We start from the raw sequence: 16,432 nt of genomic DNA, 5'->3' as shown, positions 1-16,432 counted from the left end.
CTACAGGGCATCCTAAACAAAACCAGTAAAACTGTGATATTACATCATACCTTCAAATTTTATTCCACATGTATTACAAATAATCTATTTGAGAGATGTTAGATATTTTTCAGGGGTGTTTTTGTAATTGGTAATGTGTTTTGTATCCCTGTGGCTGCTTTCATTACACCATAAGTCCAACGATATGGGCCACAGAGGGAAATAATAAGGCAACAATTACATCTTAGGTTAGTAATGAGCCAGACTTCCAATGGAACCTAGTAAGGGCCTAGGTTGTAATTTGACCTGTTCAGCACATATTAAAGGAATCATGTGCCTTGTCTACACTAGACTTTTTAAATGGGTTAGGTAGCACATGTTAAATCTGTGTCGAGATATGGTCCAAGTGTGGACAGTATTTATCCACACCTAGCTGAGGGTTGGTTTTTTTTTGTTTTTTTGGGGAGGGGGGAGCATTGAGGTGCACTGGCAGAGTGGCAGGCATTGAGCCCCTTAACTTGCTCCTTACTTACTTGTATGTACTGTGGCATTTTGGTTAATTAGGTCAGTTAGAGATAAGAAAAAGGGTCTCTATATGCCAAAGCTCAGAGCTACATTGTCCCCTTCTCTCAGGTCTCTCTCTCCACTTATCTGCCCAGCTCTAATTGCCGACAATCTCAGAGCTTTTGGGCACCAACAATCTACTCAGCACCATCTCTTTCTTTAGAATAGCTCAAATCCTGTTTAACCAGCACAGAGAGAGGAAGAATATTGTCCCTCATTACTTCCAAACTTCATTTCTTCTTCCTATTTATTTCTTTATCTCATTTTCTTCTCCCTTTTGTGTGCTGGCTGCCAGCAAGATGAAGAGAATATGACTTGCATCCTACAGAAATCCTACAGATTTCTTGAACTCCAGACACTGGCCCATGTAAGTGCCCTCTTAGGGTATGGGGCCTCACCTATATATTAATAAATATGCCAAAAAAACCCTTAGTGGTGAAACAGTTAGGGCTGCTGCTCAAACAACATGCTCTACTCAAACACTCAAAAGCAAGAAAATGAAAAGTTAAGTCTCCTAACCATACATACCCTGTACTCTTCCACCCACTGGCCCACACTGTGCTATTATTACAACCTCTTTACACCCCCAGACCAGACAGTGCAACCGTATGGATCTTCTCCACACACCCCTTTACCAAACTACTCTCCCTTAACAATAATATTTGTGGATGTTTGGTGTAGTGATGTGTGTTCTGGGATGGGATAGTTTGGTAACAGGGTGTGATGGCATCTTAATGGCATCTTAATGGTCCTGACCTGACTATTTAAATCTCCATATGCCTTTGAGCTTTCAGTTTTGCATTCGGGCAACATTTCCAAAGACTATGCACAAGCCTTTAAAAATTATTGATGAGAGGGATAAAAAATCCAGAGTTGGAGAACGGAAATAACCAATGTAATTTTTTTTCTTTGTCTGTTAATTATGGCACATAAAAGTCATTTAAGAGAAATAATGCTGATTTTTTTTCTTCTTAACTACAAAAAATAATTACATAAGCCCAAGCATCCCAACAGACTCTATGTACACGTTTCTGATCTTACTTCTACAGTTTGTAGTTTTTAAGCTACAGTGGCCTGCAAAATCAGTTTTATAATATTCACTTTTGGGAGTGGAGAGGAGGGGATTTTTAATTTATTAGAATTTGCAACTGAATTTCTGAAAATTCAAGTCTGACTCAGATGACATGCTGCACATTTTGCGGTATATTTTGATCCAAAATATCAAAAGTATTGCCATGAATTAAATTGACAAGTTAAAGTTGAATTCAGTAATATGTATCTCTTCTACCTCACTCCCTCAGTCATATTTTTGACTAATAAAAAGAAAATATTCCTCTGAAAGTAAATAAACTCTTGACACCCTCACTCTAGAAGGACTGATATGAAACTATGTTAAAAACTCCACTTCAGAGCTGAATGACACAACAGCATATTCCAGGAGATAGTTTTCTTGCAGTCACATGTGTGCACATTGAGATGTCCTTCCACTCTCCCTGCTGGCTTTATTCATGTAAACTGGCAGGATATTGCAATTGACAAGTTTCCTGCTCTCCTGGCACTTCAGAGAGCAGAATACTTGTCAATTCCAATCCCTTGGCAGCTCACAAGAAAGGAGCTGCAGAGAATGTGAAGCAAAAGAGTGACACTTCCAAAACTCTGGTCAGTTTCACTCCTCCTTTTTGGAAGACTTTTAAGCAGAAATAAAACTGACAATCTTGTCAAGTTAATTCAACTGTTTCTGCGCTTGCCTACAATTGGATGAGCATCTTTCAAGCTCTAGGGTACAAGAAATCCCGCCCCTCCCCCACCTTTCCCATAGCTTTTTTTCCCCCAACAGAAGAACTCACCTCTGTTCTTCCTTTTGAAAAAAACATTCTGCTTCTGCAGAACATTAAATGCTGGTAATGAGTTGGTAACATACGATAGTTATGTAGTTCTCCAACGCGGAAAGAAGAATTATAATTACCTGTTCTCTTTAGAGAAGGTGATTTTGAAAAGTGACCAAACTTTGGACCGTTTCAAGAAAGGTATTGGCAGGTTTGAATTAGAGTCTTAATAGGCTGAATGCCATCTGCTTCAGCAATTTGTAACATTTTATCATTGACAACTGCAGAAAAATGAGGCAGTCTATTTTGGTGGAGTGGACAGATTTCTGTCCATCTGTGCTTTGTATTACAGCATGTCACTTGTATTTTAGATCTGCATACCTCTGAGCCAAGATAGATGCCATAGCAAGGTCAAGAGGTGGAGAAGCCTGTCAGCACATTCTGTCTCTGATGATATGACAACTGCAAATTGGTGCTTCAGGCACAACCTGGAGGCAGTCATTATGTTGGGCCTTGAAGCTGAGCTTTGTATCGTACCATTTCAAAGGAAAATGCTAAGTTCAAATGCTTCAGAATATCAGACAAAGAGCTTAATCTATTACAGTGTCTATGGTTAATGTCAGAGTCATTCATGGGTTACTTAATAACCAAAAATATCACTGGTGAGAGAGATTTTTTGTTTTGTTTTGTTCCTTGTGTCTTTAGAAAATATGTTGAAAGAAGCAGTATTGAAAGAATAAGAAAAAAATAAAATAATTGTATGTGTAAAATCAGCGAATACCGTTTTTCTGCTCTAGGCTGGGGCTGAAAGTAGTTTATTTTTTTTTTAAAATGCATAACAATAGCGTAGCATTTGATGGCTGAGTTGCATAGCTTCAGCATAACTTTTGCAAGCTTTTGTTTCTCTTTTCCCATCCAGTATCTTTTTAAACTGACCCCCACAGTGCCATTTGGCATCATGTTTTTGTGCACTGTGAGATTTGAGAATCACAGATTGCCTGATCATTTTTTCTCTCTTTAACAAGTGCTTACCAGATTGTTGTTGAGGAGCTGCATCCACACCGAACAAAGCGAGAAACAGGCACAATGGAGTGCTACCAAGTCCCAGTCACATACCAAAATGCTCTAAGCGGAAGCTCACCATATTACTTCGCTGCTGAATTGCCCCCTGGTAACCTTCCTGAACCAGCACCTTTCACTGTCGGTGACAACAGAACATACCAGGGCTTTTGGAACCCACCACTGGCTCCTCGGAAAGGCTACAATATCTATTTCCAAGCCATGAGCAGTGTTGAGAAAGTAAGTACCCACCAAATTTTCCTGTTGGAAGTAGCTCAGAAGGTATCCTTGGTGATGAATCTCAAAGTTCGATGTAGTTTGCGTTGGTGATGGTGCTGTTTTAACCTTGCACTAGCTTCTATATTGTAACAGTGTGGCTTTGAGCCATTCATATTTTACACTATGCCTGCTTCTTAATAACTGTTACTAGCTGAGAATTTAATAATTCTCGGTAATAGTTTGAGTGAAATAATTTCAGCTGTGTGATTCTGCCTCCTCCGTAAATAAACATCCATTGTTCTTCTCCTAATTCTCAATACGTGCACACTTCAAAAGATTAGATTACTGCAGCATAAAGAGAATTTACTTGGCTCAGTAGGTTAATAAAATAATGAAAACTTTTCAGGATTCTGACACCAAACATCAACTAAAAAGTAAAAATCCATTGATTGTGAAGTAACCCCATGCCCATGGTATATTTCTGAGCATCTTTATACACAACTCTGCTTTGATTGCTTGACTACTGTGCAGTAGTTAAGGGCATGGGTTTGGATTGCTTTCATTACCTCCTTACTTTTTCTATTTTTGACACAGTCATTGAGCACTGCTGCTGATTCTGTATGTATATTGAAAAGAACAAAATGACAGGAAGCTAAACTCTGAAGAGGGCTTCAGGTGTGAAAAACAATGACTTTTCAAACCTCATGCTGTTGTCACTGAATGATTTTCTTTTGTAAACTAAATATGGGTGTGGGGGACTGTGTTCAGCACAGTAACTTGAGGTATTTAAATATTCAATTTATGAATTACATTTTAGATAAGTATAGTTCTATAGGAAATTGCTACATTCTCTGTATAGAGCCCCTATATTAGCTGTGCAGGGGGTTAAGGGAAATTGCTGGGATATGCAGCTAGATTAAAGGCAAATGATCTTCATCGGATCCTTCTAAAAGAAATAGAAGCCATTTGTACCCTTCTATTTGTATTTCTGCTGTGGCTAATGATAAAGAAATCATGACTATTGACTAGATCTGCCACTGAGCCTTTTGAATGAAGTCTCACCTATATCTGTAATTATGAAAATTGCTCCATCATGTAAGGATAGGAAAAAATGTAATATCTAATGAAATTGCACACTGGAGCTACTATGGAGCTGGTGGAATTTTCTGATGATACCGACTTTTTCTCTTGCTAGACTTAATCGAGGCAAACAACGGGAAAGAAAAGCTACCTGTCGCACATTCATACACATTTCCCTCACCTTCTGCATTAACCCACCTAACAGCTTTGTTGACTTCCAACAACTAAACTGGGTTCTTGAGGAAATGATATTTCATACAGTATGTAGTGATTTAAAAATATAAACAGAACCAATACTAAAAAAAACAAAAAAAGCCCGATGTTTCAGTTTCTGTATTTTGACAGGTTATGACCAAAAGGTGAGACACATTTTTTTTTTGTTCTGTTTAAATTTGATCTTCAGTTTGAGAGAGGCTGTGTGTGTTCGTGAAATGGTCTTCTCTGGTATGATGTAAAAGCTTGGGACAGATTTGGACTCACAGTTTTCATTAGTTTTGTTTCCAGTTGCTGGTATCTCTTTTTTACACAACATACATGGAATACAATTGTACACTGTGACCCTGACCCTGCAAAATATTTCAGCACATGCTTAACTTTAAATCAGTGGGATTACTCACATGCTTAAAATTAGATGTGTGGAAAAGTGCTCTTCTGAGTTGGGGCCTACATTACACAATGGTTGCTGCAGAGAGTTTAAATGTAGATACATTAGCAATACCTAAGCACAGGGCCGGCTCCAGGCACCAGCCCAGCAAGCAGCTGCTTGGGGCGGCCAACGGTGAGGGGTGGCACATCCGGGTCTTTGGCAGCAATTCGGCGGTGGGTCCCTCAGTCCCTCTCGGAGCAAAGGACCAGCCATCTAATTGCTGCTGAAGACTGAAGCAATGATGGTAGTGCTGCAGATCACGATCACGGCTTTTTTTTTTTCTTTTTGCTGCTTGGGGCAGCAAAAACCCTGGAGCCGGTCCTGCCTAAGGAAGATGCTCCTTAGTTAAGATTATATTGACATTTCCAATATCAACCAGTGGAGCTTTTACCTGAGCTGAAAAATGCCTCTTGATTGAAATATGTCATAAATTTTTAGCTCAGGACTTCTCTTTATTAATTTCTACATCACTGATTTTCAAAGCAGTTGGCTTAGGCATTTTGAGTTAAATAATTCTTGTGTGCTTAAGTTTGTTTTTATTTTATTTATTTGGGGGGTTTTGAGGGTTGGGAGGGGAGTCAAGAAAAGAAAGAAGGAATCCTGGAGGCAATGACATAGATCGCAGCAAAGAAATGCTGCTTTGGGGAAAAAAATACAGACCTTGTTGGATTAAAATGGATTTAATCATTGTCTAATTACTTGTTAAAACAGATCTAAATGGTTTTAAGGGGCCAGTTACAGCCCATCACACAAACTTATGTAACTTTTTCTTATTTCTGATATTAGCTTTAAAACATTGTATTACACCTAAAGAGAGAGATTAGACAAGAAGGCCTAGAAATTCAGTTAAGATTGAAACTGCCTCTTACCCAGTGTGCATAACCAATTCATTTCTCTGACTTTTGAGTGATCTCATGCATTGCGTGAACCAGTGGTGGAAAAAAATAAATACAATTTGAGTGTGTATGTAAATAAAATATGTGCAAAGTTCTTTTGTGGTAAAATGCCTATAAATCTGGAGCAGAGATTGGCAACCTTTGGCACGTGGCCCACCAGGGAAATCTGCTGATGGGCCAGGACGGTTTGTTTACCTGCAGCATCTGCAGGTTCAGCCAATCACAGCTCCCACGAGCCACGGTTCACTGTTCCAGGCCAATGGGGGCTGCGGGAAGTGGCACAGGCCGAGGGATATGCTGGCCACTGCTTCCCGCAGTCCCATTGGCCTGGAATGGCAAACCACAGCCAGTGGGAGCTGCGATCCCTGCGGATGCTGCCGATAAAAAAAACCATCCTGGCCTGCCAGCGCATTTCCCTGATGGACCGCATGCCAAAGGTTGCTGATCCGTAACCTAGAGAGAGATTAGGAATGGGTTAACAATTTTACTGAGATTGCCGCCTCTGTAGAGACAAAATTAGTTTACTCCTCAGTCTCCACTAATATTCCTAGAGCTCTTCACTACCATATGCAGTACTAATCTATAGTACTAATACTGTTTGTGAAGTGGGAGAAATTGAAATATGCAGTTGACTGTATTTTCTTTAATTTTCTTCCCTCAACAGGAAACTAAAACTCAGTGTGTTCGAATAGCTACGAAAGGTAAGAGGTTTCTCCCCCTCCAAGAAAAAGGGCTATTTTGCTTATTTTAGACTTAATTAAATATGGTATTTTTGTTATGCAGTTTTTGTACTTGTGCCCAGTGATATTGGCAGCAAAATATTTTGACTCACCTGGATGTCCTAACATGTAATCGGTTGCCACTTTTTATGTTTTGGTGTTTTGCCAGGAGAATACTATTCCAGGAGTAAGCAGAATTTAGACAAAATAAGTAAAGCTCTTTTCAGTAGTTTGTATTCTCCAGGGTCTTGTCCTTGTGAACAGCTGGGGAACTGGAAGAAGCTAGTCAGCATGGGCTCAAGAGTTGAAAATACACTTGTTTAAATGTCTGTCATGCTGACAAGTACTGGAGAGCTGGGTGTATGTTTTTTATTCAGATTGAGAGATGCTAGGAAATATATATAAAACAGAGCTCAGTGACTTGTGGATAGTCTTGGCAGAGGGTTGATTTGATGAAGGCTTTAATTTTTTTAATATCAAGTGATAGCCAAGTATGAGATTGAGTTGAGAGCGGCCAGAGTCAGTCTTATTGACCCCACACACGGCAGCGTAATCACATGGTGCCCATTCAAGAAATTATTTCATCTTCAAATGAGGATTTAGAGTACATCTTATTAGTATCTCCCACTCTGACTGTATTTATAACCACTCATTTCAGAGTTATTTGATTGGGTCAACAGCAGGGAGAGTGGTTTGCTAGATTCTAGCAGCGAAAACAATAAAGGATTCCGAATGCTGGAACAGACCTCCTTGGAAGCTTAGTGCTACTCAGTGTTGATAAATGCAAAGTAATGCACGTTGGAAAAAAATAATCCCAACTACACATATAAAATGATGGGGTCTAAATTAGCTGTTACCACTCAAGAAAGAGATCTTGGAGTCATCGTGGGTAGTTCTCTGAAAACATCCACTCAGTGTGCGGCATCAGTCAAAAAGCAAACAAAATATTGGGAATCCTTAAGAAAAGGATAGATAAGACAGAAAATACCATATTGCCTCTATATAAATCCATGGTACATCCACATCTTGAATACTGCCTGCAGATGTCGTCATCCCATCTCGAAAATGATATACTGGAATTGAAAAAGGTTCAAAAAAGGGCAACAAAAATTATTACGCTTATGGAGTGGCTTCCATATGAAGAGAGATTAATAAGCCTGGGACTTTTCAGCTTGGAAGAGAGATGACTAAGAGGGGATGTGACAGAGGTCTGGTGTAGTGTATTATTTATTCCTTCGCATAACACAAGAACTAGGGGTCACCAAATGAAATTAATAGGCAGCAGGTTTAAAACAAACAAAAGGAAGTATTTCTTCGCACAGCGCACAGTCAGTCTGTGGAACTCTTTGCGAGAGGATGTTGTAAAGGCCAAGACTATAACAAAGTTCAAAAAAGAACTGGACAAATTCATGGAGGATAGGTCCATCAATGGCTATTAGCTGGGATGCCCAGGAATGGTCTCCCTACCCTCTGTTTGCCAGAAGCTGGAAATGAGAGAGAGGATTGTTCACTTGATGATTATCTGTTCTGTTCATTCCCTCTGGGGCACCTGGCACTGGCCACTGTCGGAAGACAGGATACTGGGCAAGAGAGACCTTTGATCTGACGCAGTATGGCCATTCTTATGTACTTCTGTTGTGTGTGTTTGCATCACACAGTGATATACAACATTAAATCAACTTTGGGTCTGAACAAATGGGCAGATTCAAATTACAGTAGCATTTTTCTATCACTTCAATGATTGGTTCAGTTAAAAGCTGGTGGTGTGTTTACCTCTTATTATGTAGTATCCACAAAATGTTTTCTCCAGAACATAGAAAGGAACACATACTTCTCAAGACAAATTAGTATAATATTTTCTTCAAATGAATTAAGATGATAAAAGTAGGGAAGTTAAATGATGAGCTAAGTCTTCTGCAAAAAATAAATCAGTGTTAGCTTTCTTTTGTTTACCTTAGAAAATTAAGTGTTTGAACTGAAATAAATTGTTAGCATGAACAAATATTTATGTATCAATATGCATATATTGCTGTGATTTAGGCATGGGGAGAGCTTTAAAAGGTTCCGAAGTATCCTAGAAAATTTCAGGAAGTGTTAAAGGGAGTAAACAGTCTTTTTCATAATATATCACTACGGCTGTTCTAACACAATGTGGAATTGATTCCATTGGGGGATTGCGTAAGGGAAGTGACATGGAAGGTTGCTGTCTACTTTACCATCCCCCTGTCAGCTGATCTCTCAGCAACATGCAGCACAGCAAGAGTCCCATCAGGTGGCTGCTTGTGTGACCTTCTCTCCTATAATAAAAATCCAGTGTGTGTGGGGCTCACTAGTCTGATTATTGGCTGCATAACCATAAATCAAGTCCTCTTGGAGCACCAGTATTGCCAGTGATGTCAGCACTATACCCACTGAAAGTGCAATTAAAAGTAAAATATTTTCCATCAGTTTAAACTTCCGCCATGCTTTCTGGGGTAAAATCAATGATATAGTTAGAGCTCCTTGAGAGGAAAATACTTTCACACTTGAAATATTATAAAGTGTGTGTGTGTGTGTGTGTGTGTGTGTGTGTATATATATGTAAAAAATTTTAATTTGTTAATGTATCAGACTGTCTTTAACATATGGGTGAATAACTTGGTTAATCTCTTTAGTTTATTTTAGCTCATAGCCCCCAGAGAGACATATTCAACTTTTTCAGTTAGAGTATTTTCTTTCACTGAAATGAATATTCACAGGGAAATCAGAAGTGTTTCACGGTACCCAGTATATTGCGAAAGAACCAGTGCACCTACTGTGAATTCATTAAATTTGAACTAGATTTTGTTATAAAGGTTTGTGCAGTTCTTAGTGCTATCTCTTGTGACTTTAAGGAACCTGCAGGTAGCCAGTCAAATTAGGCCTTACTGTTGAACTTTGTGAAAAGTTTGGGTTTTTTTAAAATGACTTTAAAAAATCCATATAAAATCAAGGAACATTTCACCTACTTAAAGTTCAGGGTTTAAAGCAATGTTTCCGAAATGCAGTGAAGGCAGTCTGTTGTTAGCTAATTCAAAGGACGAGTTGAAACTAATCTTCCTGTTTTGCCTTATGGACTATGTGGTCTGCCAGTTTACAGCTGTACTTTACACACTGTTGTTTTACAATATAGAGATGGGAGAAATATGGCTTTGTAATGCTAGCTATGTTGTACTCTGTTTGAAGAAGTGCATATCCCTGAAAAATTTAATCTTTAATTTAACTTTGAATGAAATTTATTCTAGTGACTAATCTTTTCGCTTGTGTGTAATGTGATTCATATTCATATGTTGCATGCCATGAATTTTGTTCAAAGGGTTTCCAGTGATGCACCATTCCTGTAACCATTGATTAAATTGTTTTCTGTATTGATAACAAACTAATAAGGGTCATTGAATTCAAATTGCAGTGTCTTCGTTTTCCTATACTCAGAAAATATTTTGGACACATCATCATACATTTCCTACATAAAAAAATGAGGTGATTGGAGCATGAATTCCTCTACAAGATGTTGCCTAGTTGCCTCTAAAGCACCACACTATCTTTGGTATATCTTGAAAAAAGTGTTAGGATAAGATGAGAGGATTATTTAGTGGTTGCAGTGTTGAAATATGTAAGATGAACATCTTGAATTACATAGGGACTCTGACATTGTGACTGTGACCCCCTCTTCTGTCTTCTTTAATCCCATTACACTCACAGCCTCAGCCTGAGTTCTCCCCATGACCTCGCTGCATGCCTTGTCAATCTCACTCACAAGGAAAAGAGTTCTCAGTCATAGTAGTTGTCAGTAGTTTCTGGATAGTAATATACACACAATCTCCAGTTTTGGTCTTACAACTCCCTACCAAGTCACTAACCGGGTGGGGGGGGTGGAAAAAGACAGTCTTGTAACTTCCTTAGTTCCATGTACATTTTTCAGGATATGAGAGAATAGTTTTCTTGATTAGGAAATGGAAGATAAAGAAGAATGCCTGTTACAATGTACATTTAACATCAGCAAGTTCTGCATGTAATTTGTAAAAAGAGAATGAGCAAGTTACCAAAATTTAATTTTGGGAGCAAAGTTCAACTGTTACACAGCACTGAACATACTTATCACTGTATAAATTATAAGGAATAAATTATCCTTGAACCTGCTTAACCAAAATATTGACAAATGGATGAATAAAGGATGATTGAATGTACATACCTCAGCTGCAAAATCAGCCAAGGCCACTTAAAACTAAGCAGTATATTATTACTGATCAGTCATATTTTGGATATCCATACATTTTGAAGTATGAATGTGCAAAAATTTGAAGTGAACTTTCACCAGCATGCTGTATGACGGCATTTCATTTTACCATTGTAAATAGTGTCGGCTGCAAAGGAAAGGAAACTCTATTAAAATAGCCAGAGAAGAATGATACTTGAAATAATTTAGCATGTAAATAGACATTTCAGAAGACAAATGGGACAACTAACTGCCAATTGCCAGAAAATGGATGAGACAATATGTTACATATTGATGGTTAGTTATCAGGATGCCAAGTTTGACACTAATACTGGTATTTTGTCTAGCTTGTAAGTATTATACAAATAGGGAAAAATCACAAAATTAAATTAGGATAAAGCAACTATGTCAGGAAATAAATAGTGTTTAAGTGGTGGGACTGGTAGTCCAGTCCCAAGAATAAATACAGTTCAGCATTCATTTTTTTTAATATGAACTCTAACCCCCAAAATATTGCCTTTCAATTTCAGTTTGTGTTGCTAGTAGAGGCAACATTATTTGATCCCTTCATCTGTATGTGTGTTCACTTTGTGCAGATAGGAGAAAATGCCTTTTGAAATAACACATGCCTGGAAATAATTAAAAAATAACAAAATTACTTTTTAATCTGTTTTTAGAAATAAAGTCTGGGTGGAACATTTGAGCTGTAAGTGTGCATTCAGTCCACTGTGTCTAAAAGTTGTTATGCTGAATTCATTCCCGCTGCAACTGGGTCCCGACCCAAAGGCCACTGAGGTCAGTGGGACTCCTTCCACTGATTTCAGCGTGCTTTGGATCCTTAGAGGCTATTAATGTGAATACCCTGCAGTTGTATCCTTAAAATTGTGACTGATGGTATTTCTGATCTTAAATGAAAATTCGTAGGACTTGAAACGCTTCTTGTAGCAGTAAATAAAAGTACTGAAGGATGTTTTGCATCAAGGGGGAGAGGGTAGAGGTTTTTTTTAAGTAGAAAATTGAAAGATGCTTCTGAGTTACTGATTAATTCTCAAATATGTGAAGCTTTCTGATAGTGAAGCTACATGCATATATAATAGATTCCAAAGCCAGATGGAACCATTGTGATCATCTAGTCTGATCTCCTTTATAACATAGGCCATAGAATTTCCCTGAATTAATTCCTGTTTGAACTAGAGCATATTTTTAAAAAATACAATCTTGATTTAAAAATTGCCAGTGATAGAGAATCCACCACAATTCTTGGTAAGTTGTTCCAATGGTCAGTTACCGTGTCTGTTAAAATTTCATGCTTATTTGTAGTCTGAATTTGTCTTGTTTTAACTTCCAGCAATTGGATTTTGTTATACTTTTGACTGCTAGTTTGATTGTCTGCTAGATTATCAAATTATTGATCCCCATGTAGATACTTACAGACACTGATCAAGTTACCCTTCAGTCTTCTCCTTGGTTATGTTAAACAATATCAAGCTTCTTTAGTCTCTGACTGTAGGGCAGGTTTTCCAGTCTTTTAATCGTTCTTGTGTCACAATCCTACTTGAATTGTGGATACAATATTCCAGTAGTGGTGGCAGCAATGCCAAATCCAGAAGTAATATAACCTCCCTACTTCTACTCAATAACCCCCTGTTTAAACATCCAGTTCTTCACACTGGCTTAGTTATTTTTACATCAGTGCTCCTATAATGTTTGAGAGGGAGGCACCATTGTGTTCATGCAATGTCTAATAGTAGAAAACATTTAAACATTCCCTAATGTCATTCAAAAGGTTTGAGAACAAAAGGAGATCACCTTAAGCTTTGTTACTTCAAGCACTTTTGCATGATATTTTTAATCTCATGCAGGGGAAAGTTTTACTGAGCTGTTGAGCCATCCAGAGGAGGAAATGGAATTTCAGAATGCCACCATCTTGGATTTTCCCTGTTCACATTTAAGATCATACCAGTAAACCATAACTAAAATTTATTTTAACAACAAGAAATATATGATCCACCTAGTTGAATGGACCAGTACGATACAGCAGTAATTGTAATTCAGACAAGACCCATTACTCAGAAGCATTTTATGAGTTCCAGATGCAAGACCTCTAGTCCAGTCATGTTCATGTAAATGAGATTGATATGAATATCCTGGGATCTATCAGCTTTCCAAATATTGATCTGAGTAAGGGATTTTTATTTCATTGATCCCAGTAGCTGTGGAATTCATTAAATGGTCTAGGCATCTGAACCTGTCTGATAGGCATAAATAACACTACTTTATGGTTTACTGGTATGATCTTAAATGTGAACAGGGAAATGTGATTTCAGAGCGAATATTTGCCACACATTTAATTTTAGGAATGCTGATGGGTGAGCTGTGTTTGCTACTTGTTCATTACATGCTGGTCTTCACCACTCAAGGATTCCTTTTAGGAATGTCAACAGTAAACTCTAAATTACCTAATTTCTTTAATACTTGAAGTATACCCTGAGGTGAGCAATGTGAAATCAAATTACTCTGATTTATACATCATATAATCACAAGCAATGAAGAGCAAGAGCCAGAAATCACCTTGCATGGTACTGTGGTGAAGATTACACTTTGCATTAGATTTGTTCCTATCTCTAATCCCCTTTATAAAACTGTCCATCAACTGAAGATGAGCTGTTTAATGTTGCCAGAGAGCACTGAGTGCATTGTGTTCTGGAATGGTTATAAGCACAAGTAATTCCAGGTTTTTCGTCCCTTCTCCCAGTGTTCAGAAAATGTGGGATTTATTATTGCATTTTTAAGCGGAACCCCCCGTTTACTGCTTTTGGGTAAATCAGATTGCATTTTGAGTGAATCCAATAACTTTCTCAGGGAAATTTTATTTTTAAACAAGATGCCTAGTCAACTGCATCTTACAGAGACACAAATTCCAATATTAAACTTGATTTGGGTTTGTACATATTAAACTTTTGAAGCACAATCCTAATGCTTACTTCAATGTATTTTTAAAAAATCAACCCCTATTCATTATAATTACTGTATTTTGAGTCCAAATATCAATATTAGCTTTCCTTTGTTTTCAAATGTTTTTTGAAACAAATTGTTAGGCAGTGTTTCACATTTTCTATCTGCTTATAAACATTTTCACATTCTTAGGTGCTTTACCAGAATCAGAGAATAAGACTAAATAAAAGTAACACTATGGCACCATATTATGTTGCCCTGAACATTGACAGTGAGCTCTGGAGTTAAAGGATGAACTTTTGGGGTTTTTTGCTGCTTGGAGAAATGTAGCAACATTTTGATAGTGTGTTGTGGCTGTGTCCTACAGGACTTTGTGATTGTAACCCACGTGGCTTTAACTGAGTGACTTATTTCTCTATTGCTTTAAGAGAAGCTACTTGCAATGGTGACTGTATAAGCAGTACGGTGGGGGGGACGATGGAGATTTTGGTGGTTGTAGGAACAAAATGATCACTTTAGGATGAAGGTTTGATCAACTTTAGTTCTGGATCTGGGCCCACCATGACAGGAAGGAAGCCACATTAAGTTATTTAAAATACTATACCTATGACAGCAGAAATGAGGATTTTCTAGCGTGGATCAGACTGGGCACTGAATGTGCTACTTCCGTTGGGGTCAACAGAGGTGGATACAGAGTCATAAATGTAAGAATTTAGACATTACGAAAAGTACCAGAGCTTCCTAGCTTCAGACTTTTCAGTGTGATAGATAGCATTTGATTCCGTTATTGTAGACATACTACTAAACTGATCTTTTGTTTCAGTATTGCTATTTGCTAGTACTTGTGAAAAGTGGTAAAAAAAATATCTGACATCTTCTGTTTCCTCATCTTTCTCATTTAATTCCCTTCCTTTACTCCTTCTCATTTTCTTTCATCGTTCCTTGCCTTTCTTTTTTTTCCTTACATCCCTACCCTCTTTGCACCCTTGTCCATATCTCACTTTCAAAATATGGTATTCCAAAGTGCTGAGAGAGTTAAGGGAGACATAAACCATGAGGTACAGTCTGCCTGGAGTACGGATTTTTCATTTGTATCCCTTAACACTGAGCATTGACAGAAAAAACACGTTATTAGCTACTTTATCTCTGACTATTTTCCAGTAATCTTTGACATAGGAATTTCCTACTGGTTAGGGCCATGATTGTCAAATGGCTGCCATTTGTTCCATCTTGAAAAAATGTCTATGATTAATTCCTGTGACATTTTAAAAGTATATTAGGTAGTTGTTTCATAAGGGTATATGCTGACCACAGCATTTAAAAAAATGTACACCTTCTATGCATGTTTGGTGTTTAATTGTTTGCCTGATTGATTACATTAGGAAACATTTAGGCCTGGTCTACACTTAGGTTGGTGTAAGGCAGCTTTTCTGAACCTAACTCTGTAAGTGTCTACACTACAGGGTTGCTCCCGTGGATATAAGTCCGCCACTACAGTGACCTAATAACTCCACCTCCATGAGGTGCATAGGTTGGTGTAGGTAGGGCTATGCAATGTCTGTGTAGACACTGCATTACTTATATCGCATGTCAGTACCACGCAGAGCTCACAGTTTTGAGCCCTGCTGACAGGCACTGACAGCCTGGGCTGTGGGCTCTGTGTGGAGCTCTGCTACCAGGTGATCACAGCACAGGCTATAGGCTTCATGCAGAGCTCACAGCTTCTGTCAGCACTCGGCACCAAGCTGTCAGCGTGCAGCAGTGGGGTTCACAGTTCGTGCTGTCATTCCCCCACACTGCCCCACTTAAGTCAGTGAAGTGCTCTGGGTGAGGACATGCACCACCGGAAGAAGGAGGGTAGTGTGGACATGAAAAGCCACAGTAGTTACTGCAGTAGCTGTACGTCGACCTCACATAGGTTGACTTAATGTGTAGCATAGACAAGGCCTCTGTTGAGCAAATCTCAGACTAAGCCTGTGTTTCATAATTCCTCAGTTTTTGTGAAACCTGAATATTCTGCCTGTTTTAAAGTGAGCAGATTGCATTCCATGGGAGTTTAATGAACCCTGGAAACACTGGTAATTCAAGACGTTATTACCCTTATTTTGTAGATATGAAGAGATTCTCTGTTTAGTTATCTAACTTAGTTCTTTAGCGTCTCTCACTTTCTGTCCTTGATAAAGATCTAATACTGACTGGATTAGAACATGACAGTTCTCCAAGATTTAGAAAGGCTGCTAGCTAGTTCCCCGTCT

General features: G+C 38.4%; 1 protein-coding gene across 16 annotated transcripts in view; it reads left to right on the top strand.

Annotated features, from left to right (window-relative positions):
• PTPRK (protein tyrosine phosphatase receptor type K) overlaps positions 1-16,432 on the top strand; it is a 626,320-nt gene that overhangs the window by 526,707 nt on the left and 83,181 nt on the right. For all 16 annotated transcript variants that reach the window (XM_030556279.1, XM_030556280.1, XM_030556281.1 and 13 more), the window contains 2 exons: positions 3,395-3,668; positions 6,934-6,970. In XM_030556279.1, coding sequence (XP_030412139.1) covers positions 3,395-3,668; positions 6,934-6,970 — 311 coding nt within the window. The remainder of the gene's footprint in view (positions 1-3,394; positions 3,669-6,933; positions 6,971-16,432) is intronic.

This window comes from Gopherus evgoodei, chromosome 3 (assembly GCF_007399415.2).
Source record: "Gopherus evgoodei ecotype Sinaloan lineage chromosome 3, rGopEvg1_v1.p, whole genome shotgun sequence".
Lineage (NCBI taxonomy): Eukaryota > Metazoa > Chordata > Testudines > Testudinidae > Gopherus > Gopherus evgoodei.
This window is presented reverse-complemented; position numbering and strand designations above follow the sequence as displayed.